Source organism: Falco biarmicus, chromosome 1 (assembly GCF_023638135.1).
Source record: "Falco biarmicus isolate bFalBia1 chromosome 1, bFalBia1.pri, whole genome shotgun sequence".
Lineage (NCBI taxonomy): Eukaryota > Metazoa > Chordata > Aves > Falconiformes > Falconidae > Falco > Falco biarmicus.
This window is the reverse complement of record NC_079288.1, coordinates 94211155-94238984: the sequence shown is the minus strand read 5'-3', so window position 1 is coordinate 94238984 and position 27830 is coordinate 94211155. Positions and strand designations below refer to the sequence as shown.

The following is a 27830-nucleotide window of genomic DNA, read 5'->3' as shown; positions in this document are numbered from 1 at the left end:
GAGGGTGTGGGCCGTAGTGGTGTGTTTTGTTGTTTTTTTTTTTTCTTAAGGTGCATTGTTTCAGATCACCTCCTTGTCTCTACAGCCCTTCTGCTCAGTCAAAGGAGAGGGAAATGTGTTGCCTAATTGTTTGACTTCAGACATCGTCCATGATGCTTTCTAAACCTACTCATCAGCTGCCTTTTCTTCCAAGCTTTTTGTGTTAATTCACATGCAAACACACTCACAGCGATGGGGTAGTGCCACATTTTATCTTCTGTCATGTAAGGGTTGGACAAGGAAAATGCATTTGTTCCAAGCAGGTGTTGTTGATCATTTAAAAGAAGGGAAAAGAAAAATAAACCTCATCTGGAGTTTTAAGAGGCATGGAGCAACAATGATACTGGGCTATGGAAACTCCTTCATAAAATCAAAAATCATTTATGTTGTAAAGTCACTTGTTAAAGAAGAGTTGAAAAAGATGAGGATGAGTGGGGCTCTGTAGCTTTCTACTATTTTTCCTGTAAACTTCTTAATGATGGAAAAGTTTGCGTATTTTCAGAATTACTTCCCTCTTAAGAAAAATTATGGTCTTAAACTAGTAACTTAGAATTATTGATCACAAATAATTTTCTGTGGCTAAGTGGTACATAATAGTCCATCATTTCACTGTACATTAATGCACAGAACTTGTGAGAGTGACTATAAAATGTCTGCTTTGAAGTGAATGCTTTATCATGTTTTGTCGTCTTATGCTGCATCCCTTAACACTTCCAATAATTTATAGAGTAAATATATTAATAGCAAGTTTTAAACTGCATTTTTTAAAAGATTACACTTACAACATTTTTAAGTGTGATGAAATGTCATAGGTTATATGGAGTGTTGTAAAATCTAACATTTATTCTACTAAAGCTTTATGGTTGAGCAACTAACAGCCTCTGCAGAGAAAATACTAGATCAGGCTGACTATAATTTGTATATCACACTCCAGAGAGAAATTTACCTGGTGCACAGATATTCAAAGACTTCTACTTTAGGCCTATCATTTTATAGGCAATGTCAGAAGACTTTTTTTTTTTTGTACAGAACTATAGTTTTTATTTAGTTTAAATTTAGTTCAGTCAGTTATAGCTACTTTTGAAGTGGTTTCTGTTCCATTTTGAATAGCTACATTTCCTGGAAAAAGTACACGTAAAAATCAATAAATCTTAAGATCAAGTCAGTTATAACTAAAATACAAATTATTTCTGTGCTACCAAAGATTGTAGTTTGCTTGCTTGCTTGTGTTGACCTGGATGTTATCTGAACCTAATATTTTTTTTCTTCCTATTTAAGTCTGAAATTGGTCTGTTTTTTCTTGCTGCTGCTGTTATGCCTTATGTTCGGTTTGCATTAACTATTTGAGGTTTTTTTTATAAGCGCCTTCATTAATCTCTTTGTGTATTATTATTTTCCTTCCTGTGTACATATCTGAAACCAGGAAGGATTCTGAAATAAAGGGGTGCTTTGCTCTGAACAGATTTGGTTTGCAAAATGAGTCTCTACAAATAATACTATTTAGGTTGAAACCTTTTTGAGTAGATGTGAAAACAGTTTCAAAGACTTCAGGATGTGTGATTTTAATGCTTCAAGTTAAATTTTACTAGTTTTGCAGGCATTCCAACTTGTAGATGATGATGATTATTTTTCTTCACTAAACTTGCAGTCTTGCAAATGTGTATTCTGGTTTTCTGTTACATGTTGGGCCTTCCTTAATGCAAAGATTCCTTTAAATGCATGTAGATTTCTGAACTGTACTTGGGCTTCCCTGATTTGTACATGTTTTTTTTAAAATACTGTTTAATTTGTTTGGTCATCTAGTTATTACAGCTGCAGCCAAGGGGCAGTTTTCCTTCTTTCCTTCCTGTAAAGCAGCTTGATGTATTTGATTCTAGAGCTCTTTTCACAAGAGCAAATTTTCTTAGCTGACACTCTAGTAGATGTTACAGGCATTATAGGCACATGCAACAGCAAATTGTCACTATACTTTTAAGTATTCTTATCCTTTCCACCGTTGCTGTGATCAGCCTTCATCTGGGATTAGCTGACTGTGTAGCACACTATGTTGATCAAACTTTTGCAGTTGACATTTAATCTTTTGGAAAATGTCTTGGGTAAATGTGTAGGTTAATGTTTGTTGCACGTGGAGCAGTGGGGACCAGGGATGACATGAGATAAGCTGCAGAAATACGTGGTATGACTGTAAGGAGAGGGGAAGGAATAGGATCTCCTTCTTTTAGCATCACAACTCCTATCTTGGGTGAATGATTTAATCTTAACTTCAAGAATTTTCAGACCTTCTGTCTGTCAAATTGGAAGTGGAAAGAGTTTCAAATAACTTTTTCAGCTGTCTTGATTCTGTGTATGTGAGAGTGAGAGAGAGACTGACTCTCAAACCCAAAGCTTCAAGACAAAAAGTTGCCTGCCTGGTGTTTGTCTAAACCACAGAGGCTTGAGGCAGTCTTTGAGAAACCTGAAGAAGAAAACTGCTTAGCATAATATGGTTGTGTCAAAATGATGCTGTTTTCATAGATTGATATTCCTGTATTTTAGTTTTATCTTACTCATGATGTGTTTTGAAGTAATAATCCTTGTTATTAGATAATAAACTTTAAGCATTGGAGGAAAGAGGAGGGTGCGCGTGTTTGTGTTTGGTTTATGGCTATTGTAAAGAATATCTGGAAGATGTAGTAGACTGGAAAGAAATCTAGTGGCAGTTATAAGTGCAGAAGTTGTTATCCAGCCTGAAGATGTAATTGGTGTAAGTGAAGAAGTGCATGGACTTGTTGGATCTGCAGGATGCATTTGATAAAGAACCTGTCTGAAATTGAACTGAGTGCAGCAGAAATTGCGGAGCAATCTGGCAGTGGATAAATTTCCAGGACAAGATTATGTGCACGTGAGAGCTTTTTGAAGAACTCCGGAATGAAAAAGTCAAATTATGAGTGTCTGAAGTTTTGCTTAGAGTGAACTGTTTTTTTAAGGACTGGAGGGATAGCAAATGCTGATCGTTATAACTATATCAGGAGTTTAGGGAAGTGGCATGGTTCCAGGTCTGATGCTTGTGTTGAACAGCTCAATAGAATTGGTAATAAATATATTGGATACCTGGAGAGAGAGAGATCGATATGTACTCTGGAAAATTTAATTCCTCTGTAATGGGAAGCTCTTCCTGACAAACTTCTGGAATTCTTCAGTATCAGCAAAATATTTACAAGGATGATCCAGTTGATATAATGAGACATAGGTGTTTTTTCTAAAAGGCATCCCTCAGTCCCTTCCCAAAGGCACTTGTTGAAAATAGTATGTCAGCCTAAAATGGAAGACTGTTGTATCAACAGCTAACTTGCTGGAGGATGTGGAAGTAAGTGGTTAGCCTTTTCAGTGGAGTGGAGTGTTAGAGAGCTGAAATGTACAATATATTTTTTAGTGACGTGTAAAACAGTGTAAGTAGGGGGTTGACAGTTTGGTGAGTTGCTTAGTGTAATAAGGGTGATGGTAAGTTCCAGAATTTTGGAAGAAGTTTATGAATCTAATAATTGGGCAGTAAACTACCAGAGGCAGCACACTGTTGGAAAATGAAAGTTGTACTGGGGATGATGACTATTCCGTCTTCGTTCATAAGATGATGGGAACTGAGCTGACCAGAAATCTTCTCAATTCTTAGTACAGGTGGTAAAGGCAGATCAGATGCTAGTAATTGCTAGGAAAGCAGTAGGAAACAAAACAGAATGTCATTATCCCACTAACTTGTCTGTGTGTTGAATACTGCTTCAGTTCCGGTGGTCTTATCTCAGAATTTTTTGAGTGTAATGAAGCTGAAAAGAGCTCAGAAGTGGTTCAGGTGGCACAAAATGACTTTGGTATGAAGAGTAATTAAGTAAAATATGAATCTTCCATCTGGCAAGAGACCATCTAGGTTTCTACATAATTACGTGTGGTAAAGAGAGGGTAGGTGGGGACTGATCACTGCTTGTTCCCATGTAAGAAGTGGGGAGCATCAAATGAAACTAGCAGGAGCTGTGTTCAGAACAAATGAGATGAGGTGTTCTTTATGGAACAGAAGTTTGTGCTGCGAAACCCTTTGTAAGAAGCGTTGTGGATGCCAAAATTTTACATGATTCAAAAGGAAAAGAGGCTTTTTTTTTGTGACAGAAATATGTAGCTGTGTAGAAAGCAGGTTCTTCTCAGTAAGGATTTGAGAATAATTTGCATCTGCAGACAGCTGTGATTGAAGAATAGGGTGCTTGGCTAGATGGGCCTGATCCAGTTATTCATGTGGAAGAGGGGATTTGTGTATGTGTAGTCCTTTAAGAGAAGAAGGGAGAGACAGAAGTAAAGGAGTGCTTGCTGAGCTTATTTGCAGATGTTTTAAAAAGACTGTATTGAGGAGAAGGTGTGTGAAGGGTGGCTGGGAAAGGCAGCAGTACATGGGAGAAACGAGTATGTGTGGGTGGCTGCGGGTGGCAGCAGAGGGAATGGGAAGCGGTGATATGCTCTGTGGTTTTGAAAACCAAAGTGGGTATGGAAGAACAGAATGTTGAATGTGTAGATTGGTGGTTTAATACTTTATTTTCTATTATGCCGGTTCTGGTGTTTTATTATGGTAATCCTGTATGCATGTGCTTTCTTTCATATGTTAATTATGTAAGCTTGCATGATAGGTAGGGCACATACCATAGAAAATAGTCTTTCTCCTTCATAATATTAAGTAGTGCTGTTATGTACACCTCACTCAGAGTTAGGGATTGTAGTTTGATATAAAGGCTATTAAAGAGAAGATTTACATCACGAGTACAAGCTACAGCAAATTTTGTTACCAAACTTATAATACATTGTTCTTGTCTCTTTTTATTTACAGGATTCTGAGTAACAATAAAATAACAGAGTTGAAGAATGGTTCCTTCTCTGGATTACACCTTCTTGAAAGATTGTAAGTGCTTGGTAAAAAAGGTATTTTCACTTTAAAAGTTGATATACTGTTTGCATTTGAATAATAATTCTGAAAAAAAGTCTTAAGAGATGTGGCTTTTAACATATCTTTTGCGATTGAAGAGTTAACATAGTTAAGTGTTCTCTTGATGAATATGAATGTCATGTAAGAGCATAAAGGCAGTTTCAGTGGCATGCCAGATTCAGTTGATTGCTGTGTTGATTTGCTTTGTTGTTGGTCTCATAATATGTATACTTACGTTTTAAAGAATTCTTTCATTTGTTATGCAGTGTCAAACCCTTTGTCTCAAACAATTGCGAAGTATATTTGTAGGGGAAGCAGATGTATTAGAGCTTCTAAAAGAGGCAACATTAATTGTAAGTTTGTTATTGATACGTATTTTAACAGTCTTGCTGCTTAGTTCGCAACTGTGGCTTGTACCGAATGGGGTTGGGGGTGGGGGGTGGGGTGGGAAATGGGAGTGAGTCTGGGCGTAACTACTTGGACATCTTTGGCTTCCTGTTTTTGCTTTCCCTTTCAGATGATATATCATGTATGGATAAGAAGCAACATTGTAGCTTCTGTTAGTCAGCTTTTTCCCAGCTGGTAGAAGGTCAGGATTGGCAGGTTGATCTACCTTGGGAGCAAGCAGAAACTCTAGAGATAAGACTTTTTTTAGGCCATTTGACTGGGAAAGTAGCCAGTTTCATAATCATCTCACAACATCTAGGAAGAGTTCTAAACGACTTACAGCTTCAGGGGGTTAAGAATATGTCATTCTTCTAAAACTTTAGTCCTGGTCACCTGGCCTAAAACAATTCAAACACTTTGACCATTCTGTCCCCTACATGCCAGAAGAAAGATTAGTCTTCTGCATTGGCAGATGAGCCTTATTGTAGAAATAAGTGATTGTGCCAAAGAAGCAAGGTTATCATCAGTGATGGCATTCTAGATCATTACACATTATTTTGGCATCCTTGTTTAGGTAATAAAGGCATTTACTGACAGTTATTTGTTGTAACTGATTACAATTTTCAGGCAGGAAATACTTGAAACTGTTTAGTTTGAGATGATAATTTACATTTGCTCTATGAATCCAAATCTTAATTTTCTTTAAAATCACAAGAACCCAACTTCTTCCGTTTAACTCCTGTCATTTGTAAGGATTTTTTTAGGTTATTTTAATGTCTCCTTTCATGAAAAGGGAAAAGAAAGTAAGGCAGGCATCATGTTTTCAGCATTTAAAGTGATCTGGGATAGCAGTATTTTATATGGTATGGTGGTCTCTTCTGAATGAGATAACATCCTTTATGTCTGCTGGTGTAGAATTTAATACGTCGGCAAATGATTATTAATGGCCAGGTGTTTTCATCATAAAGGAAGGGTTAACTAGCATGATATACTAGTCATTAATGGCCATCTTTTGTGTGTGTGTGTGTGTGCAAGATTTATTTAAAGACATCTATTTAACCACAGCAAAAGGAAACTTTTCTGCTTCAGATGCTCTTGTGACCCTGGACAGAAGCTGCTCTTATAATTAATTTTTCAAACTGAAACGAATAGTCGATAGTAAAAGGAAAAAAAATTGAAATCCATGGTAACCGTTTTGAACGCCTAACATTATGTTCAATAGTTTCAAATTATATTCCTTAATGTTGACTGTGGTAACTTACATGCCTTTAAAACTGCAATTTTTTGACAGTTCTTTATTTTTATTTTGTTGTACTACTCATGCTTCCCCTTGTTTACTTATGTTTTCTTTGTAGATAGGCTCTTTTCCCCACTTCTAATTTAAGAGATTAAATGGAGATAAAAGAAATAAATTCAATCAGCATTTAAATAGTTAATTTGGACAGTAGCCTCACAATGTTACTGCTTGCAGTAATAGGGGAGAGATTCTGTATGTGTTTAATGCTTGTTTGTTCATTTCTTGTAATGTTATACTTCATAGCGAATACTTTTGCTGTTTCTCCTTAATCGTTTTCAGATAGAGTTTAGATATATAGATATATTTAACCAAAGCCTTGAAAAAGAATAATTCAAGTAATATGTAAGGAACAGGTACCTGAGTAATAATTGGTTTTAATTGCATTTCAATTCATATTTTGAATTCACAATTTCATAATTCATCTGTTAACACACTAAACTTGTTTTCTTCTGTTTAGTTCTTGGACAACTTAGTGAAAATTTACACAGTTTTAAATGGTTTCTGTTATTTTATTAGTTCTTCAGATAAACTTGGGTATATGGTATCTGCAGCTGCAAATTGTTGCCCTTAAGGTTATTGGTTTGCTCAAATTTGTTATCTCTTGACCTCATCCCCACCTGACAGTTCTTCATGGTTACTATTGAAAGGGAGAGATTGTTTTATTTATTGCTTGTGTCCCCCAAAACTGTGGGGAAGTACATTAAAAATGCTGGCCCCAAGTGGGAATTTCAAATCTATTCGTTAATAATTTTGTGCATGTATGTTAATTTATGAAAATGTAGAATTTGGTGATGTGTTATTTTGTAAACAGTGTGATAAGATTACTAAAAGAAGGGTTTTGTTTTACTGGTGGGTGAAACTTTGTTAATTACAGTAGAAAATGACTATGCTATGTCTACACCTACTCTTACAGGAAAAAAATCATGCAAATAACAGCTGAGTAACAGTAAGCAGGTCAAAGATTTTAACTGCTGTAAGTGGTAATTAAAGTGTGTGCACAAAAAGATGTTAAATATTTAATCTCCACTGACTTCGTTAATGCTATGTTTTGTTGAGTGTTTCATTGCAGTTTAAATGTTGAAGTAACTTGCACAACTGATTTGTGACAGAGAATTTCATCTAGTAGATGCTTGACTTTATATATCATTAGTCAAAGTCCACCAACTTAGAAGCAAACTGCTGTCTTCCATCTGGAAGCCAGCTAATTCTGCCTGTTGTTTTTGGCAAGTATAAGGAAGTTTATGTATTTGTTAAGTAATAGTTTTCGTTGTACATGAGGGAGAAAGGAGGAAGAGACAGACGTGGAATTCAGTAACATATTTAGATAGCAAACCAAGGATTTTATATTAATTGAGCAGTAAATAATGGCAAGGGTTTATCAATGTGTTTTTAGGATATACTAATATACCTTTTAAAAGGGGAAATGTGCAGTGTGAAGTGAGTGTTATTTGTAGTCATTTTCTTTTTTTTTTCCTCCTGTTTTTATAGCACCAATCTACAGATATATGGATGCCTTAAAAATAGGAGCATTTAATACTTTTTAGGACAATAAAAATTTCTCATTTTAATTCTTGTTGTGATAGTGCAGCAGAGCATGTGATAAGATAGGCCTGAGTTCTCCTAGTGATGCACCTGAACTTTTATGAAAGTCTTTAAAAGTGATTGGAAAGTATCAGGATTTTTTGTGGGAATATTACTGAGCAGCGAAACAGTATTATGAATATTCAGGAACTTGTTTTCTGCTCTAACTTTAATTCTGGTTTTGGTTCTGGAACCTCTATCTCTTCGTTAGCTGTGGCTCTTTCAGGAGAAGACAGTGTGTTAGGCTAACAAAATACTTTCTCCATCCTCACGTGCTTCTCAGGTAATTTCTGAAAGATGAGTGATGAGGGGAAGGAAATGTGCTTCTAGTCTGCTGAAAAATCTGTGCTGTGAAATTGAATGCTCTGGAGTATTCTGAACTGTTTGAATTATAGAAATTATTTTAAGGAAACAGGTTTTCTGGTATAGGTTCTAGCTTTTGTTTACTTTGCAGAAATGTCTCAAGCATTTTTTTTTTTTATTACATCTTCAAGAAATTTTGAATTGTTCATCAGTGCATGTCACAGGTGATGTTACGGGGTAAGCAAAACAGCAAAGTGATCCAAGTTACTGTTGATTTTTTTTAGATACAAGGGGAAGTCAAAAGTGTATGTAAGAAAAAAAAATCATCTCTTTTTGCAGTGACTTTTTAATTTACATTTGAAAAACGTCCAACCCGCAGAACTATCTATTGTCTCCTCTTTTGTGGTTCCTTATGAACCTGGACACTCCAGTTGCTTTCTATTCTTCTGTTACTCTAATATCAAAATCAGTGGTAGACTTGAGTCAGTTTTTCTTTCCTAGAGAGAGTTACTTGAACCTGGTGAAACAGCTCCAGCAGCACTTTATCCTCAATGCAATTTGAATATGGTGACCTGAAAGCATAATTCTACATCTGAGACCCACATGCAATAAAGTGTTGGGCTATCAGTTATCAACGGTTTTGGTGGTACCCTAAATATTTGGTACATTGATGGTGAAAATTCCAAATAAATACAGCCTGCTGTGTTTTAGGGAGAAAGCCTATGTACGTATGGGGTAGAATTTAAATCATACACAATGGATGATGAGGAAACACAAAAATTGTTTAATCAGTCATAAATATTTGTTGGATCTACCTGCATGAAATCTACAGCCCATAGAACTGTGGGAGGGATCAGCTGACTTTGTGATGTTTTTTCTAATTTCTTACTTTGTCTTCTTCCTGTATTTCCTTTTTGAAAAGGCATTTCATATAGTAAGAGTCCATGGTGTTTAATCTGTTTGTTTTCTGACCTTCATTTTCAAGTTCTGTACAGGAAGAAAGTAAGTTTATCCAATGTTCATTGAGAGAGCTAAATAATGTATACATGTCAGTGTATTTATATGCATTGTTTGTGCCAGCAGGATGCTTTAGTAATATTTAAGACTATCTTCACCGTGCTGAGACAGAAAGCATTAAATTACAAGTAATATGTATTCATATATAAGTAATTTTTAAGTATGTATATGTGCACTTTTAAGTCGTAGACAACTGGCCACTGAAACATTCCATTATAAACTCTAATGAAATGAAAGGATTTCATTTTTTACATGGCAAACTATAATTACATTTGAGTATTCTTTCATTAAGATATTTTTCTTTAACAAGATAACATTAGATGTGGTTGTCAGGCTCTTAAAAATACTTTTGCTTGTTCTAAGTTGCTATTTGCTCACTTAATAATGGATTTGAAAAAGCGCTGTTCCAATTGAATGTAAGATTTCCTCATAATGAGAGTGGTTAAATACTTCAAGAGTTGGGTGATGATATGGTGAAACCTGCATCCTTTGAGGTTTTTAGAACTGGACATAACAGCAGGGCAGTTAATGTGATTCAGTTGTGCTTTGAGCGAGAAGTTGCATGTGACCTCAACAGATGTTTTAAAACCTGCTACCCAAATCTCAAGTTAGTTACCTTACCTGATAAATCAGAGGCATTCTCATCTGCAGTGTTACTTAACATTTAAGAGAAAATTGATGTATTTTTTTTTAATAGGTTCTCAGTCTAAGATTGCTCTACTGTCTGGCTTGTGTTTTGGTTTTTGTGGAGGTTTTTAGTTTTTGGTTGTTCTGGGGGTTTTTTGGTAGCAGTATTTTTACTTGCTAGATGAAAGATATAGTTAGTGTAAGATGTACTAATGAGCTAGAGCTTGGGGAAGTTGTAATATTACCCTAACTGAAACCATCTTCTAATGGATGTTTTGGACAGATTTTCTTTGATTTGGACAAATAAATATGTATAACTATATCCTGTTGGTTGAGCTTTGCCAAAGAAAATTTATTAAAATCAGTGGCTGGGATAATTAATTTCCTGTTTCTAAAACTCAATAGTTGGTATAAATATATTTGTAAGTGTTAAAAACAACAAAAACCTTAAAGCCAAACACAACTTTCTAATGAGATTGTCTCTCCCACCTCCCTTATATGTGAGAATCCTACCAGTCCGTTGGTTTAACCAAGTGTAATTTCTTCTTCGAGAAACTGTCTTAGATCCTGGAGTCCTGGCAGTTGCACCAGCCTGTATATCAACATCTTTTACTGTTTCTGAAGAGCTGCCAGACATGTCAGCGCTGTGTTAATTTTGAGATCTTTAAATATCTCTCAGTTTTCATCTGCTCATACTTTTTGGTAGATGAATTCATAGCTACTGCTTACTAATGACTGCTACTGGGAGGGGGGGAAACCCTAAGTAGAGACACCCCAACTGTTGTAGTTGCAGGTTGAGCAAATGCTAATACTTCGGGCATTCAGGGTGGTTTTTTAGAATTATTTTAGTATGGCGGTTCATTAATGCTTTGCTGTCTTATCTACAAAATACAGAATATACATTGAATGAGTTTTAGGAAAACATGAAAACTGTTGGCATTTCTTTTTAAAAATTTATTAATTCTAGTGTAATTATCCTTCTGGAACCAGCATTAAGACCTACTAAGGGGAGGGAAAAGAACAAAAAATTACAGGAAGAATAGACTAGTCAGTTTTTATCAACTAATCTGACAATGTATAAACAGGTTGTGGAAGTAATAAACTGCTTGCTTTTAATTTTAAAACTTCTTTTTTTCTTTCTACTGAAGCAGTGGATATAAGAAAGAGCTGTATCAGGGAGTATGCTTTTAATTTAAGTAATGAAATTAAAAATCACTGATAATCTAGACTAGTGGATTTCCAAGGCATGTTGTCAAGGTTGTTCTCCCCGAGTGTTTTCCGTAGGGAGATTCTCAGTGGGAGTTATATGATTTTAAACTGAAATTTAAAATACGAACAGTAAATATCATTTTTCTTCCCTGTTCCAAAGACTGATGGTAAATAAGTGATGAATAACATTTAGTATTCTCTAGTTTGTCACGGTCTTGGTACTGTGTTTATAGCCTGCTGAAAGAGGCTTACAAACTTTGCAGTTCTTCAGGCTTCTGAATACTGCTTTGGAAGTAGTTGGCAGTCCCTGCCATGCCACCATACAGGGCAAGAAAATGAAACTGATAAGAGAATTGTGTATGTGTCACAGTTCTACTTTAAATTTACCTTTCAGTACAGTAAATTAATTTTCAATATTTCAAGTATTTAAATTGAAGCATGATCCATGTGCCATGACACTATTGCAGCAATACTAGTTCATCTGGCTGTAGGAAATGCTATTGTAAAATCTCAGGATGAATTCATATTTTTGATCATGTATATCTGTGTGATGGTAGGTGTACTGTTCTTTCAGGCAGTATTATTAAAGTTGTGGTAGACTTAGGGATGTTTTTTCTACTCTTGCTTACTGAAACATTGCTTTTAATTGAAATTACTGAATTTCCTCTCAAATGCAGTATTTTCAGATATTGCCAAGGAGTGAGAAAATTTTTATTGTAGTAGTAAGTGCCTGCCTATGAAGTTTCGGATAGTAGTGTAGTAAAGATTTGGGATGAATAAGGAGGTAGAAATAATTTTAGCATTCATGCAGTCATAAAGTTTGTTCAGAAGTGTGTAGATGCTGCCAGATGCTTTCTGTGGCCTTTCAAATTAAGATATATCTGCAAAACATCTCATGTTAGGAGTTAAGACTTCTTTATCACTTGTACAATTAATAAAGCAGTTTAATGCCATAGTTACTTTACATTTCTCCTTACAATCTCCTGTTCTGGAAACCTAAGATTTCAAAACCTGTGCTCTGAATTTTTTCACCAGCATTATTTGGGATTCTGGCTTTGCTTCTGTACTAATGTTGGTGGAGACTTTCAGTGTTGAGTCTTTGTTGTATTTTTAGAGTCTTGTTTTGTTGCTTTTGGTAGGACAGGAAAACACTGTGCCTAAATAGTATTGTACTGTGTAATGAGCAAATACTACACCTTGAGCAGCTGTAATCTATTTGGATAATGTGGCAAAGTGTCTTTGACTATACCCTTTCATGTGATAGGAACTGATAGAATATTTAAAGGAATACACATGCTGTTTCTATTCTTTCTAGTTTAAAAATTTGAAAAATCTTATTTTAAGATGCTATTTCTACTTTCTCTAACATATGTGGTACAGGGCTTTTGGACAGTTTTCAAACAAGCTGAGGCAAGTCTATCTTCATGCATGTATATCTGTTTTAAAGGGTAGTTCGTGCTAAATGTCTTAATTTTTCTCCACAGGGACCTTAAGAACAACCTTATTAGTACTATAGATCCAGGAGCTTTTCTGGGACTTTCATCTCTGAAAAGACTGTAAGTAGTATATCTAGCTAGTCATTTTAAATAAACAAAAAAAACCCTGAGAGTAGACTTAGTCTTAGCTTCTGGAAATTTAGACAGCAAGGCTATTATATTATTAAAAGTTGAATACTTGTTGTCTAAATTTATACACACACACACACACATGTATTTATGTATGACACAAAGTCTGCTTTTAGTCTTATGACTGAAGAACATCCACTGCCTGTGGCTTGGCAGTCTCCCTTGTTCTTACTGACAGTCTGTTGTATTATTCCTCCCTCTTTGTATTGCAGTGGCTTGAAACATCACTGGATGAATGTTCATTCAGGGCTTTGATGCCATGAAGTCATGTTTTGTTAAATGTTAAACTCCTCACAATTTTTTTTTTTTTTCCCCCAAAGGTCTTACTGGAACAGAGAGTCCCTTGCTATTAATACTACACTGAAGTTACAGCACTGCTAATGCTGCTTTATTTATTGGAGGTTGTGCCAACATTCCCATTAACATGTTTTTTTGGCATTTATGCCTTGGGTGTAAAAATTCTGTCCCAGATGAAATTTGACAAACAAGACCTCAGCATGATGGCCTCTCTTCAGAAAAATCTCTTCAGATTTTCAGAATATCTGGGGAAGCTTTTAGGTCTTAGTGATTTCAGTGCTACACACAGACAGGCAGACACACACCCAGCCTGCCCCCCCCCCTCCCCCCGCCTTTAGTCAGCATACAGCTTTCTTTACATTTTTGTAGTATGTTCATTTGTCACAGGTCAGATAATCTGGCTCACTTAAAAGGAAATTTTGGTGGTAATTTTTGAATTTTTTTTCCCAAATTTTCAAAGAAAAGCAAAACTTTTGAAAACCTTAAAAATAAAGCTGAAGGACCAAGTCTGGACCTTTACTACTTGCAAGCTTAATTTTTATTCCTTTAAGATTTTTGGCAATTCAATTTAATACCTATATTGTATAATATTTAAATCTTTATGTAAGTATAAATATAGAAGTGGTCCTACTTATGTACAATAAACACACTAGTATAGGGGTGTCTGGCACAACAAAAAATTGAGCGATGTAACGAATATGATGAATATACTGTACAAATGCGAAATAATGTACTTTGTAGTGATGTAAGCTAATCCTTTTCTAAGGGGATTTAGTGGTAAGGCTGGGTTCATTTAACAGTGTATGGGCAAACTATTATTGCTTTGGAAATGGAATGAGGGTGGTGTGTGTGTGTGTACGCCATTATAGCAGTACTTGTTGGGTTTCTTGAAAAAAACCTAAGCGTATATATGATGCAAACTGTTACTCATTAATTTTAGTTTAAATACTTCTGTTTGCAGGCTGTATATCATTTGGTAATAAACCAATTTACTCCAATTTTTGCTTTTTCCTATTTATAGAGACTTAACTAATAACAGAATAGGCTGCCTGAATGCAGATATATTTAGAGGACTTGTAAATCTTATTAGATTGTAAGTATAATTTGTTGTATATAATTTCACTTAAGTTTTAGTTTTATGTAAGCTAACATTCTTTGTTTCAACGGGAGTGCTTTAAGTATGCACTTGGAAAAACATGCAATGTGGCTGTGATTGTGGTTTGTTACTTGGTAGCAAGCTTAAAAATAAAGGACAGTGGGGGCAGCCAAACGCACGCTACTCAGTGCTCTGTCTGCTTAGTAGTGATTTTCCAGGTTCTTAAAGGTATAGTGAGGGGGATGATGACTAGCGGACTGTACAAATTATCTTTCCTAGAAAAATATTTTACAGTTATGGAATCTTAATATCTATGCCATCTACCGTAGTGTCAGTGTGGTTGTGTTTTGCTAGCTTTCCTGCATGTTTTGTAGTTTGTAATTTACTTTAAGAAAATAACATACAAGATTATGGAATGTTTCTTTGCCCTGGTCATTAGCTGCTTATGCAGTGCTTTCACTGATACAGGGAAAGTGGGATGTATAATATTTTAAAAAAACATTCTGCTAGATCTAACGTGCTTCTTTTTAGGATGTTAGTATCAACACATCAATTCACTGTGAACAGCAAAGTTAATGTTAAACTTAATGAAATTTATGCTCGGCGCGTGCTAGTTGTTGCTTTAAATACAAAAGAAAGTATTTACTTTCAATCCTTATTCCCAGTCTTAAAATCATTCAGAAGTATGGGGCATACTTTATTTTGGAATTCTTGATTCTTGTAAATAGGATCTATCAGACCTGATTATTATTCTTAGTCTGGTGAACTATGACACAGTGTCATAATAGTATCTTGGAGGTTTTAAAATAATGTTATCTTGAAAAGGGATCTTTTTTTTATAATGCAAATGTCAGTTGCTTGAGCATGAGTTCAAAACGTAATGCTTTTATTTCTTAGGAATCTTTCTGGAAATCTGTTTTCTACACTTACACGGGGAACATTTGATCATCTTGGTTCGCTGAAGTCTCTGTAAGTACTTATTGTATCTAATCTTAATTTGTGTAGTTATTTTTGTTCCTAAAAAACATTTTATGTATGCTTGCTTGTACTATGGTTTTGCATTTTTACTTTTAAACGTCATAAGAATGGTTTCTTTGTCTGAATAAGTACATGGGAAATGTATGTACAGAAATCTAGTGTTCATACAACTTCCTTCAAAAGATGCTTGGTATTTGTTACATAGTTCCGAGAGAACAAATCTATACTGGTATCTGGGCTTCAGAAAGTTCTATTCTGTATGCATAATTTATTACTTTTATTAAACGATTAGTGCTTTACACCTTTTTTAACAAAGGGAACAAAGACTTTTAAGGAAGATCTTAGTCCTTGAAGAGCAGTATTAGTTCTGTTACACACATCAGTGAGTACATCGCAACCTCATGGTATTTTTCTCTCCTTAAATTGCATAAGAGCTGTAATCCTGTGTAAAGAAGAAAGTAAATGAAAAAGAGTATCGGTGCTGATGAATAGCTTGCATTTTTCCCTGGTAGTCATGACAGTTGGCTTACTGTACTGGGACTTTCTGAAAAGGTCTGACTTCTGGCTTTGATGCTGAGTTAATTTCTTGTTTATAAAGTCAAACGTTTGTTTCCCTTCTGCAGCTTCTTTTAGTTGTTCACGTTATTCCTGATACTTTAATTGTGCACATGAAGTTTGCTATCCAAGAACATCACAGATCTGACAAAAGAACGTGGATATAACCATTGCTATTAAAAATGTGTGTCTGGAGGAATTCCTGTGAACAAAGACCAAATGGAGTTTCACAGGAGTGTTGATTTAGTGTTTGAAGTGTTCTGCCTGTGATGTTGTGTTACCCTCTAGATATTTGCAAAAAGAAAAAAAATAATGTTTTCACTAAAGGTAAAATACAGTGTAAACACAGCAATATGTTTTGATACATTTTTAACTGTTTCTAAACAGATAAAATATTTATGGTCTGTTTCAGTTTAGCTTACAACAGTCAGCTGTGGGGGGATTTGGTATGTCTTTTAGTAGAAAGTATTAAATTATACAGAGAAGACTTTATGAATCAATGAAAAGCCTTATATGATTTTCGTATAAAGTAGAATAAAAATATCATTTAATTTGTGTGAATAGTGGGTCTGAAAAGAGAAAGGGGTGGGAGTCTATTTTTATATTTCTATTGATTTTTCTGTTAAAGCATTTGATTGCTAAAATGAAGCAGTCAGGTGTGTTCTTAAGTTATGGTGATGCATATTCAAGTATTTCCTTGTTATTGCTGACTTAAATTATGCGAATTCCTTCTATGAAAGAAATTACTAGAAATTTTTTCATGCATGGGTATTAGATGTTCCGTGTGTTTATGGAGAGGATTCTTTTTCTTGGGGACCGTGTACTTTTGTTCTTAGAGCACAGTTTGCAGAGGATTAGATTATCTTCCAGTATGTAGGGGTAGGCAGCTCCACTGTATTTCAGGGTTTGACTGCTTGTTGTCTGTGTATCTGTGACAAAGAAGGGCACTGCGTAGCTGTTGATGTCAAGTTTTCATACCTTCAAGTGTTGCATTTTGTCACACTGCATACCTGGTTTGTGTTGCAGAGAATTTCAGACTGATTATCTTCTTTGCGATTGCAACATACTGTGGATGCATCAGTGGTTAAAAGAAAGAAATATAACTGTACGTGAAACTAAATGTGCCTATCCCAAGTCACTTCAGTCGCAGACAGTGACGGGTGTTAAGCAGGAGCTTCTAACCTGTGGTAAGCACTCTTCACAACTGACACTTGTTTTCTAATGCATTCCAGATTCTGTTAATATTAATGAACAGACTTTTTTGCTTTGTTTTGTTTCCCTGAAATTCAGCACTTGTATGATAGTGGTAATAGTGATTCTTTTTCAAAGGCTGATCTTTAGTTGCAATTCAATGGTGTTTGCTTTTGGAAAGAAATGATAAGTTGATGACTGTGGATGTCAGTCTGTAGAAACTAAGGATCAGTAGCATGCTGTGGACATAAACTCCTTTTTCCTGCTAATCCATGTTTTTCAGGGATTTTTACTTCAACTTCACAAGATGAATCAGAAACTGGTAATTGTTTCCAAAGTCTAGCTAGTCTTGCAAATGATTCCAAGCCCAAATTTCTGAAGTTAAAAGGTCTTCATTTTGTGACTGAACTCTCCTACATGGTGATACTGTTGCTGATTAGTCTTCTTGTGACGAAACCATGACCAACTTGCTTAACAACTTTGTTGTATTAGAGTTACTCTGTCAAAATAATAAAACATAATTAGTTGTGATTTTGAAATCTTAATAGTGAGAAATTGTGAAGTGAAATGCATAAATATATTTTTTATTCAAGTTCGTGTTTTTCACTCTTTTGGATGTGGGCTAGCAAAATATTTTTGAAATGTATTACATTAAAGGAATACACATCGTTACAAATTCTCTTTTTTTTTTTTTTATTTTTCGATACCTGATGCATTAAATGTAGTTTTTGTATGAATCCTGCAATATGCAGCTTACAGGGATGTGATACCAGTAACTGATAGTATATTTTTGTACTCTTTTGAAAATCATGTATGTAACAGATCCTTGCTATTAATTGTGCTTTTGTTTGAATTCTAGAACCGCCGCTTGAATTACCATCTTTCTATATGACTCCATCTCAGCGTCAGGTTGTCTTTGAAGGAGATAGTCTACCCTTCCAATGTATGGCTTCATATATTGATCAAGACATGCAAGTCTTGTGGTATCAGGATGGAAAGATAGTGGAAACTGATGAGTCCCAGGGTATTTTTGTTGAAAAAAACATGATCCATAACTGCTCACTGATTGCAAGGTGAATCCATGAAGAGAAAATGTGTTTCCCACTCCTTATTTTCTTCCCTGATTTCACGACTATTTCCATAACCAGTAAGGCCCTCAGTGTCCTTGCTGAGTGGACATACATAGACAGAAACATCCTAAGCAGGGAAGTAATCTGTAACTTGACACATGTCTTAAATCACCTGTGTTTGGTCAGTGTCAGGTGTGAGAAGGGAGTTCTAGAGATTTGATTAATGAAACCTACCTGCTTAAAACAGGATTTGTTAGAGCAGGTTGCCCAAGACTGTTGCAGTTGGATTTTAATTATCTCCCAAAGATTACCCGATGCAGTTCATGTAAAATACGTTTGTGGTAGGATACATTTGTTTTCTTGAAACATTAAAATTATGAAAACAAGGCATTTAAGTGAACTACTCATAGATTCTTTCCTCTTCCTTTTGAGCATACCACAGATGGTAATATTGAAGTTCTGCAGCAGAGATCTATAAGTATAATCTGTACTGCCTGCAGCAGATTTTTGACTCATTCAACATCTACTGCTTAAATATCCTGTAATTGTATTAGTAAATTAGGCCTTCTAACTTCATCACAAATTAGCATTTGGGAAACTATTTTAGTTTAGCCTTTCTGGAACAACTATACAGATTTTGTGTTGAAGAGCAATGGTAACGCCTGGGGAGTTTGGACTTCTTGCCTCTGCTTTCTGAAGTCAAGGAACTTTTTTCCAATGGGTGTTCTTTTTCCTTCTTACCTTGTCAAAATCGAGAGCTAGAAGGCTAGTAAATTATTTCTCTCTTAATTACAGTAATTTGATTCATAGATAGTTCTAGTTTTGTAAGATCACTCACAGTTGAATGTAGTTGGCTGTTTCTTCCGTTGACTTTCTGTACTTCATTAATCTTTTGGTAAAAGTTAATCTAAATTTTATTGCAAGAAGGACTGTCAGGTTTTGTTTGTTTTATCTTCCCAGTGCACTGACAATCTCAAACATTCAGGCTGGCTCCACAGGAAACTGGGGCTGCCATGTACAAACCAGACGTGGGAATAACACAAGGACAGTAGACATTGTGGTGTTAGAAAGTTCTGCACAGTACTGCCCTCCAGAGAGGGTGGTGAACAATAAAGGTGATTTCAGGTTGGTAACCTCAGTTATTTTTCAGAGAAAAGCCCATTGAATTTTATTTTTAACTAAGGTATTATGCTTTAAAGGCCTTATGTGGATGTTTATTTGTAAATGATGTGTAATATATTTTTAACTGTTCTAAATTAGTATGTGTTGAAAGAAGGGAACACAGCTATACTATGAAATGTTAAACTTCGAGCCTGTTAACTCATGTCTTTGGAAGAGATGAAAGTTAAGCCATGATATTTGAAGTATATAAATGAAATTACTGGAATAGAGTAAAACTTCTAGATGATCTGTGAGTTAAGAGTTGGGATTTCCCCCCATTTTATCATTCTTTTTTTAGAACCCTCCTGCTTCTATACAACAAAATCACTATATAAGAAATAGTAATATGGGGGTTTTTTTCCCCTGTAACAGAGTAAATAATATGAATGGTGCTTCCTTTTAATGATTGTTGGGACTGTAGTGGCAGCTCTGATGTTCCAATGTGTTGAGTATTGCAGAGTATTTTATCTCTTGTTCTTAACTCTTCACCTGTTTTCCCTCTTCTGATCTTTCTGCTGCTGGTCACTGTAACAACACATTACTCCTGGAGGTGCCAGCTGTAACAGATAGCTTCTGTATAGATGTATGTAAGGTAATTCCCTTTATAACTACTCTGTGTTGTACCTCCCTGCAGTAGCTCCTACTGAGAATTAGTGTATGTCATAGTGTATGTTATCACTATGGTTTGTAGGGTTTCTTAATGTCGTAGTAACTGCTTTTCCCACTCATTTATTTTCACTTGTGCTGCTTGGCTATGTTGATCTGCTTGATCTTTTGCTGACATTTATAAACTTTTCTTCCTTTCCCTATGTACGTTAGAGTTCTTTAAAGTCATCTTTCTATATGGCTAATCTAAGACCATAAATCTTTTATTTTAAGAAATGAAAAGTAAGTTAAAGCATGTTGCTGAGACATAGTTTTTGGAGGGAGAGAAGACAAGCTTTCAAGTGCAGAAGGCCTTCTCCAGTTGTAGCAAAAAATTCAGGTAAAGTCCTGGCTGGGAGCATTTGTTCTGAGTTCATCTTCTTTATGTTCATCAGTTGGACAATTTGAGAGGAAAGGTAGCTGGGTATGAGGAACTATTAGTAAGGGAAATAGTGTTAAGATCACTTGCTGTACAGAGGCAATTTGGAACTACTGAAGAGCTTCGCTTTCACATTGTAAGGAATAATTTATGTAATAAACTTTGTACATACCCTCTTTTTAAACCATGGTGGTTTCAACTACAGGGATGAGCATTACATTAGAGAATGAGAACTTCCTGTTTAAGGTAAAAGGTGAAGAAAGTCAAACAGATGCATGCTATATTTGTCAAAGAACACACCTATTTAAATCACTTACGCATCTTTTTATGATACAAGTGTGAATCATTCTTTGATATGCCAATAGATGTGAAAACAGATGGTAAAGACTTATTTCTGAGTGTTTTCCATTAAATTAACCTGTGCTGTTCAGTGGCTGTTCAGTGTAATAGGATTTACCCCCTCTGGAATTCGGTAGAAAGAAACAAGATTTCAGGAAATGTTCAGCTTACCAGAAAGTTTACTGTCTGGAAGTTTACTATAACAGACTTCCATTTGTAGTTTAGGTAGAGTAATAATAAAGAGCAATTTTTCAACTTTGAGACCATATGGAAATAAGGCTTTCACTAGTGAGAAAATTGTTCTGAGCAGATGGCTGTAAATGATCATAGGTGAATTTAATTTTATAGTTGGTTTTTTTAGTTGGAACTGGTTAGTCATTTTAGCTTGGAAGCTGTTTCAAAACTGGCATCTAGATTTTTATCCCTTCAGAGATGGGATAGCAAAGTGTAGCGGAAGATGTTTATCTTCAGTGTCTTTGGCTCAGTAATAATAATTTAGCATGAGTTTATAAAGATTAGGCAAAAACTGTTTTCATCATGGAATCTTTTTTTTAAAATTTAGATATTTTAAGTCTTACTCGGACATATTCAGATGTCACTGAATATGTTACAATCCATGATTAAATTGAAAATAACAGTTTGCATGTTAAAATGTAACCTAATGCGTCTGCTGCAGTAAATCATTCAACTGTTATGTTTTGAATAATTTTTTGATGGTAGTTGATAAATTCTTTCTTAAATTAAGAATTATCCTTTTGAAAACTTACTGTCTGTGTGTAATTAATCTTAAAATTTTAATTGTCATGCTGAATTTAGAGAATTACTAAGATGTAATAAGAAAAAAATATTAGACTACCTGTAAGTTAATGAAATTATGATATAAAAACTCATTGAAACTGAAAGTTGTGGTTGGTTTAAAGAAATGAATGCTTTCAAAACAGAATTAATATGTATGAGGGAAAGGATTCTTTTATAATGTCATGGTCTGGCGTTTTTTTTTTCCTGAAATGAAATTGCAGTACTTAAATGTAAATGAACCATCTTTTCCCCCACAGCTGTCTGCTCTCATGTATATGTGATAAATTTTGAGCACCTAATTATAAACGGTGATGAAATAGAGTGTTAATACAGTTCAAATTTGCACTTCTGCTAGCAGCTGGCTAAACTGTGAAAGATATTCAAGCTTAGGTTCACAAGAAATTAGAGTGCAGCCAAACTTATGTAGCTTTTGTTTGCATTATGAGAATTTCATGTCATTAGTCACCTTTTGAGCCCTGCTGAGGGCTTGTCCTCTCTGGCTTCATGGAAAGTGGAGAATGTCTCATCAGCTTACCTCATACAGGTATTGGGAGGAACAGTTCATGACTGAATATGGTCCAGGGCAACATCCACAAAAATGGGGAAGAAGGGAAGTGTAGTTCCAGCTGGAATCACTTCCCTTATCTCATCCACCACTGGGCTGCAAAGAAGCACGTACCTGCACAAGGAGAGGAAAGGAAAGAGGATAAGGCACACTGTTCCCCATGACGCACTGCTAAGTGACACTGCACATTTGTGGGTTTTTTGTGTATGTGCGATTATGGTAGAAATTTGGGAGTCTTGAACTGCCCACATTCTGTATTCAGTTTAATGGAAAGCTTTCTAAAACATTAGACTAATAATTTATTTGTTTTATTAGTAAAATGGTTCTGTAGACATGTAAATTTGTTACAAAGATAGCACAGACTATACAACGGTCTGGCATTGCTAATGTTCTTTTGAGAGGATCGTGGTAAATTATGATAAAATGTTGTGTAGGGAGATGAATGAAAACTAAATGCAGTAGGAATAAAAGGACGATAACAAAAGGGAAAGAGATGGATAAAAAATAGGGGAAATAGGGAGAAGAACAGAGAGAGAAGGCAAACAATCTTGTGATAATCTAATAACCTTTGAATTCATATTAAACGCTGAATCTCACATTTTTCCATTTGATGGCTACAGAGGTCCCAGAAGATACATACAACTTAGAAATTATACTTGCTTGAAAGTATAGTAATGAAAGCCCTCCTGAAAAACTTGTTTTTCATTTGAGTCCTAGTGTTTCACTCTGGTTTCTCTTTTTCTAATTCTTTAGGTGTGAATAGTGAGGAAAGCACTATGCTATTTTTCAGTGAAAATATTTGTCTTGGAGGTTGTGTCATACAACATCTGTCAGGGCTGTAAGGTGAAACATTTGGTCAAAACGGAGCCAGCCACACTTTAACTTAAAATGCTATGGGAAAAATACAACTTTAAAGAAAACTGAAAGGGATATCGGTTTCTGTCTTAACAGACAAAGTGGCGTCTTCTACGGAAACAGATATCCCTTTCAAAGTGGCGTCTTCTATGTGGAAACTTAACACAACAATTTCGGTGTTGATGGAACTGTTTTGGAAATGATGTTTTGGCAGTCCAGTGTCAGCGTTTCTGGAAACCTGACTGCTTTCTGGAAGCTGAGGTTTTGGGTGTGTTAAGCAAGGTATTTGTGCACCTGTGTGTCTTCTAACAGCTGTGCCAGATCAGTTGTCGTCCTCATCTGCCTGTTTTTTCGGCTTTGTTCTCTGAAGAGAACGTTATGTATCCATAAGGAGTGGGAGCACAGAAGTAGCTCATCTTTGTACTTGTCTTTCCAGTCTGTGTTGATCAGACTTCATTTTAATTTGTCCATACAGAAATTTCAGAGACTTAGATAACTTTGTCCTGGTTTCAGCTGGGATGAAATTAACTTTCTTCTTAGTAGCTAGTACAGTGCTGTGTGTTGACTCTGATGTGAGAACATGTTACTGTATCCCCTTTCCCATCCTTTCTTCCCAGCGGATCTGTAACTTGCTCTGTCCATGATCAGAGTGGCCAGACATGACCCAAAGTGATGCTTTTGTTAGCTTGCTCAGGTGCAGGTGATGCTGCGCCAAGGTTGCAATTCACAAAGACTGTTAACGGTTTTTCTAAGCAAGATTTCCGTCCTTTCTGCTGGCTTTTCTTCTGTATGGGAAAAAAGATGGTAAATAACTTACCATTGCAGAACCTATACTTGTTGTTGTAATTAATTTACATTCTCTAAAATACCTATATATAATTCCTGGCATTTAAAAACTGCTGATCTTTTTTTTAATCTTTCTTTTAACCTCCATCATTGCCACCAATTCTGGTATAGTTTTCCTTTCTGATAAAGGTTGAATGGTGACACTTCTGTTAATTTCTTGAAGTGGCTGCTGAGGCTCTGATATTTGCTAGGCTGAGTGAAGCTCTGCTACAATACCCAAATAATCTTCTGTCTCTTCTAGTATTCAGATACTATGGTGATAGTCATAATAATAAGTCTCCTTTTCGTAACTAAGTGATGTCACTACAATATGGAGAACTGATTTGTAATGCCAAAGCTGTTACAAAAGGCAGTAAAACTTAAGCCTTTGTTTTCTTTTTTGGTTTGTTGTAATTATCGTTTAATCTTTTCTGTAAGATTCCTTAGTGACTTTGAATTCTTTTATGGTTGTTGCTATGACCTGTGCGTTTTAGGAGTGCTAGCAGCAGTTACCTTCAGGTTGCTTGTTGCCCAGATGGCCTGGAGTGAGAGTCTTTCTTAAACCATTACTGAACATGCAGAAATTGTTCTGCGGGAGCTGATTAGGAATAAATAGGAAATTGAGATAGAGAAGACTTACGGTATACCCCAAAAGATTAATCTCTTGCATTATTTAATATAATTGAGAAGTATAGCCTTTTGCCTTGGTGCATCCCTGGAGTTATTCTCTTCTTTGAGAAAGAACTGTGATAAATCCCAGCATCTTCAGTAAGATAAGTTACTTAACTGATGAATAAGGAAGGAATATTAAGCTGACTTGTTCTGTTTCTCTGTTTTAACAAGATTACTTCCATTTTAGTTTCCTGAAATAAAACATACTTCAAGGTATTTACTTCATCCTCCTGAAAACATGGAAATATATTTGGGAAAAAGAATTATATACATATCTATATATGTTCTGAGAATTTCTTCATTTACATGATAGTAGCAAATAAATGACCATTTACTGAACTGCAGTCCAGGTATAAGAGCAACCTTTAAATTACAATGTAACATAATTTTTTGTTTAACCATTTCAATTCTTGGAGATGGCTGCTTTGTGCAAGGCCCTTTGAAAGACTTAAAACTGAAGAAAAGTATGTTAGCCCTTAAGACTGTTCAAGGAGCTTGACTTAATAATGGTGCAGGCAGCCTGGGATGATCAGATGAAGCTCTGTTGCTCTCAGTTCTAGTTAAACCTTCTGTGTTGGGTTGTCGGATTTGAAATACTTAGTATTCTGCAATTTCAGTATGTATGCTTTCTGCTTTTAAACTTGGAAGTAGTAGTGTTCTGAATGATAAAATACTGCTTACAGATACCTTAACGGGGGAGAGGGCCAGAAGCAGGGGCAGGCAGACTAGCTGGCATTCCTTGTCCCTGTCCCTGTCTCTCTTCTCAGCATTGCAGTTTAATTCAGATGTGGTTTCCTTCTATTCTTTTGTTTCCTTTGAATCAATTCTGATGTCATGAGTGATCAGTGCACTAAAGGTGTATTGCAACTTAATTTTTTGTGTTTATCCTTTCTTTCATTTTTATCTGTATATTTTTATGTAGATAAAATATGCAGTAAAATTACAGAGGAGAAAGTTGAGAGAATCTGAGAAGTCTTTCTTAAGAAGTGCTTAGTTCCATGTACCTTGAGTGAAAGGAATTGTTTTCTACTTTCTTAACATTATGAACACTTTATTTTCCCTCTAATATCTATTTGGTGTTATGTTCAGTTGCAAAATTGGTCCAAATGGTTGTACTACTGCTACATATAAATATAGTAATCTGTTCATATCTGCAGTTTAGTATTGGTATGAATGCAGTCATTTGAAAGTTACATTGATGCATGTGAACAGGACGAGCAGAAAGCGTGCAGGGCTTTCTACAACTGGTTTTATAGTGTTAATACGGAATTTTTCATTAAGTGGGCAAGTATTATTTTTTTTAAAAAAAAGTATTTTAGTAATTTTATAGTAATTTTTTCCTCCACTTGCATACCATTAGAACTCATTCTGTTAATAGTACAGAAATATGAACAGCTTGAAAATACTGAAGGCGAGCCAAGGTGGCCCTTTAAATAGTTTATAGAGATGCTTAGGTTTGAGTATCTCTTTATTTCGTGTTGTAGTGCTTAATCCTTTTATTTACTTGTCATGTAAATTTGTCTGATTTTTTTTTTTTTTTTTTTTTTTTTTTTTTTTTTTTTTGCTTTTGACTCCCCAGGTGGCCTAGAACATTGGCAGGCATCACAGCATACCTGCTGTGTACACGTTATTCTGCTGGCAGTGGGATATATCCTGGCAACTCACAAGATGAGCGAAGAGCCTGGCGCAGATGTGACAGGGGAGGGTACTGGGCTGAAGAGGACTACTCCAGGTGCCAGTATGCAAACGATGTGACTCGAGTTCTTTATATGTTCAATCAGGTAATCTGTGCGTTTCTGTAACATCAGATTCTTTAATGAAAATACAAACTCAAAAGTCCGTTTTCCTTTTTTAAGCTGGTAATACTGGTGATCTAGATGGATTATGATGAACGCATGCCTCTGAGTACAGCACTAGAACTTGTAGGTTTATGTTGAGTTTGGTTTAATACCTGTTTTGAGTGCCCCTAGACTGAAAGTGTACTTGTGTAAAGCATAAGAGAATGGTACTTGTCATGATTGTTTTGTCAACTGGATGTCCTGTCTGTCAACTGGATGTCCTGTCCTGCCCACATGCCATAAAGAAACAAGGCTGGCTGAAGTTGTCATGGAGAAGAGCTATTTTAATTATAATAATAAAGAGTAGTCAAACTCTGCTCTGTCTCTGTTGCTGTAAACTTCTAATAGGCTCAGTGTGGCCGATGACAGTTAACTACAGTGAAAGCAGTGAGTATTAACTAGGTTTCTCTGGTCTGGTAATACTCACCAGGATACAAGAGAGTATTCTAGATTTTAAATGTAGCTATGAAATGAAATTTTTCAGTTCCAAACTTCGTTTGAGGCTTATCTCTAATGCACAATTTCATGAACACTGTTCTGCAGCAATATAGCCATGCACTAATGTACCCGTACTTGTATGTATAGGCACTGTATTGTAAAATAATCCATAAAGCTTTTAACCTCTGGCTTGAGCTTCATGTTTTCCAGTGCATACTGTCAGATCACTAGCATCAATGCAACAGGTGAAACTGTGGAGAGATATGAGAATGTGTTTTGGGTGTTTGTGTTTGTTGGGGTTTTGTTGTTGTTTGGTTTTGGTTTGGTTTTTTTATACAGCTATGCCACTTGAGTTGATGATGTTAGTAGCACCACCCATGTTTAACATAATAGGGAAGGATTGCTGCGTGTTACGTGTGTTCGAAGTGTTTCAGTGTGTGAGCTCACATTCTTTTATAGAAAACTTCACAGTGTTTTTCAGGAGCACCACAGGCCCTAACTGGGACAATCATGATCTAAACTGAAATTTGTCCTTTGGATATGACTGATTTATCCATATAGTGAAGCCTTGACATTCAGTGGCTTGGGCTAAATCTAGTTTGAGGCAAAAACGTTGAACTGCATTATTGTATAGACAGGTTGTTGCTGACTTGCTCGCTCTGTGTTCAATTACTTCTTATTGCAGACATAGCTTTTTGTCTTCCTGAAGGGTGAGAGGGAGAGAAAGGGAAAGGACTGCCAGTTCTGGTCCAAGATAAACTTAGGGGTTGAAATAACTATTTGTGCTCTACTGTTCACATTCTTAGGACTAGAGGGGCATGCCATGGCTTGGTCACAAGGAACATGTTTGAGGGCTGAAATGGAGGGTGGTGGTGCTTAATGACTTGTTGACAAGTGAGAGCTGATGCTGGGGATCCCTTTGTTGTCCCTTTATGGGACCCAGCAAGGTTGAGTGTTCGCTTATTGAAAGTTTTGATGCTGCTAGCTTGCCTTTTCACTTGGGAATTCACGTTTTCCTGCAAGGCCTGTAACAGCTCAGTGCTACTCCTGCCTGTGTACTGTAGCCCAGCTTCAGAACTGCAGCTGCTCAAAAGCATAGATTAT

General features: G+C 35.8%; 1 protein-coding gene across 1 annotated transcript in view; it reads left to right on the top strand.

Annotated features, from left to right (window-relative positions):
- ADGRA3 (adhesion G protein-coupled receptor A3) overlaps positions 1-27830 on the top strand; it is a 56664-nt gene that overhangs the window by 9889 nt on the left and 18945 nt on the right. Inside the window, exons 2-9 of the mRNA XM_056348724.1 lie at positions 4883-4954; positions 12884-12955; positions 14343-14414; positions 15315-15386; positions 16977-17137; positions 18001-18214; positions 19172-19336; positions 26030-26231. Coding sequence (XP_056204699.1) covers positions 4883-4954; positions 12884-12955; positions 14343-14414; positions 15315-15386; positions 16977-17137; positions 18001-18214; positions 19172-19336; positions 26030-26231 — 1030 coding nt within the window. The remainder of the gene's footprint in view (positions 1-4882; positions 4955-12883; positions 12956-14342; positions 14415-15314; positions 15387-16976; positions 17138-18000; positions 18215-19171; positions 19337-26029; positions 26232-27830) is intronic.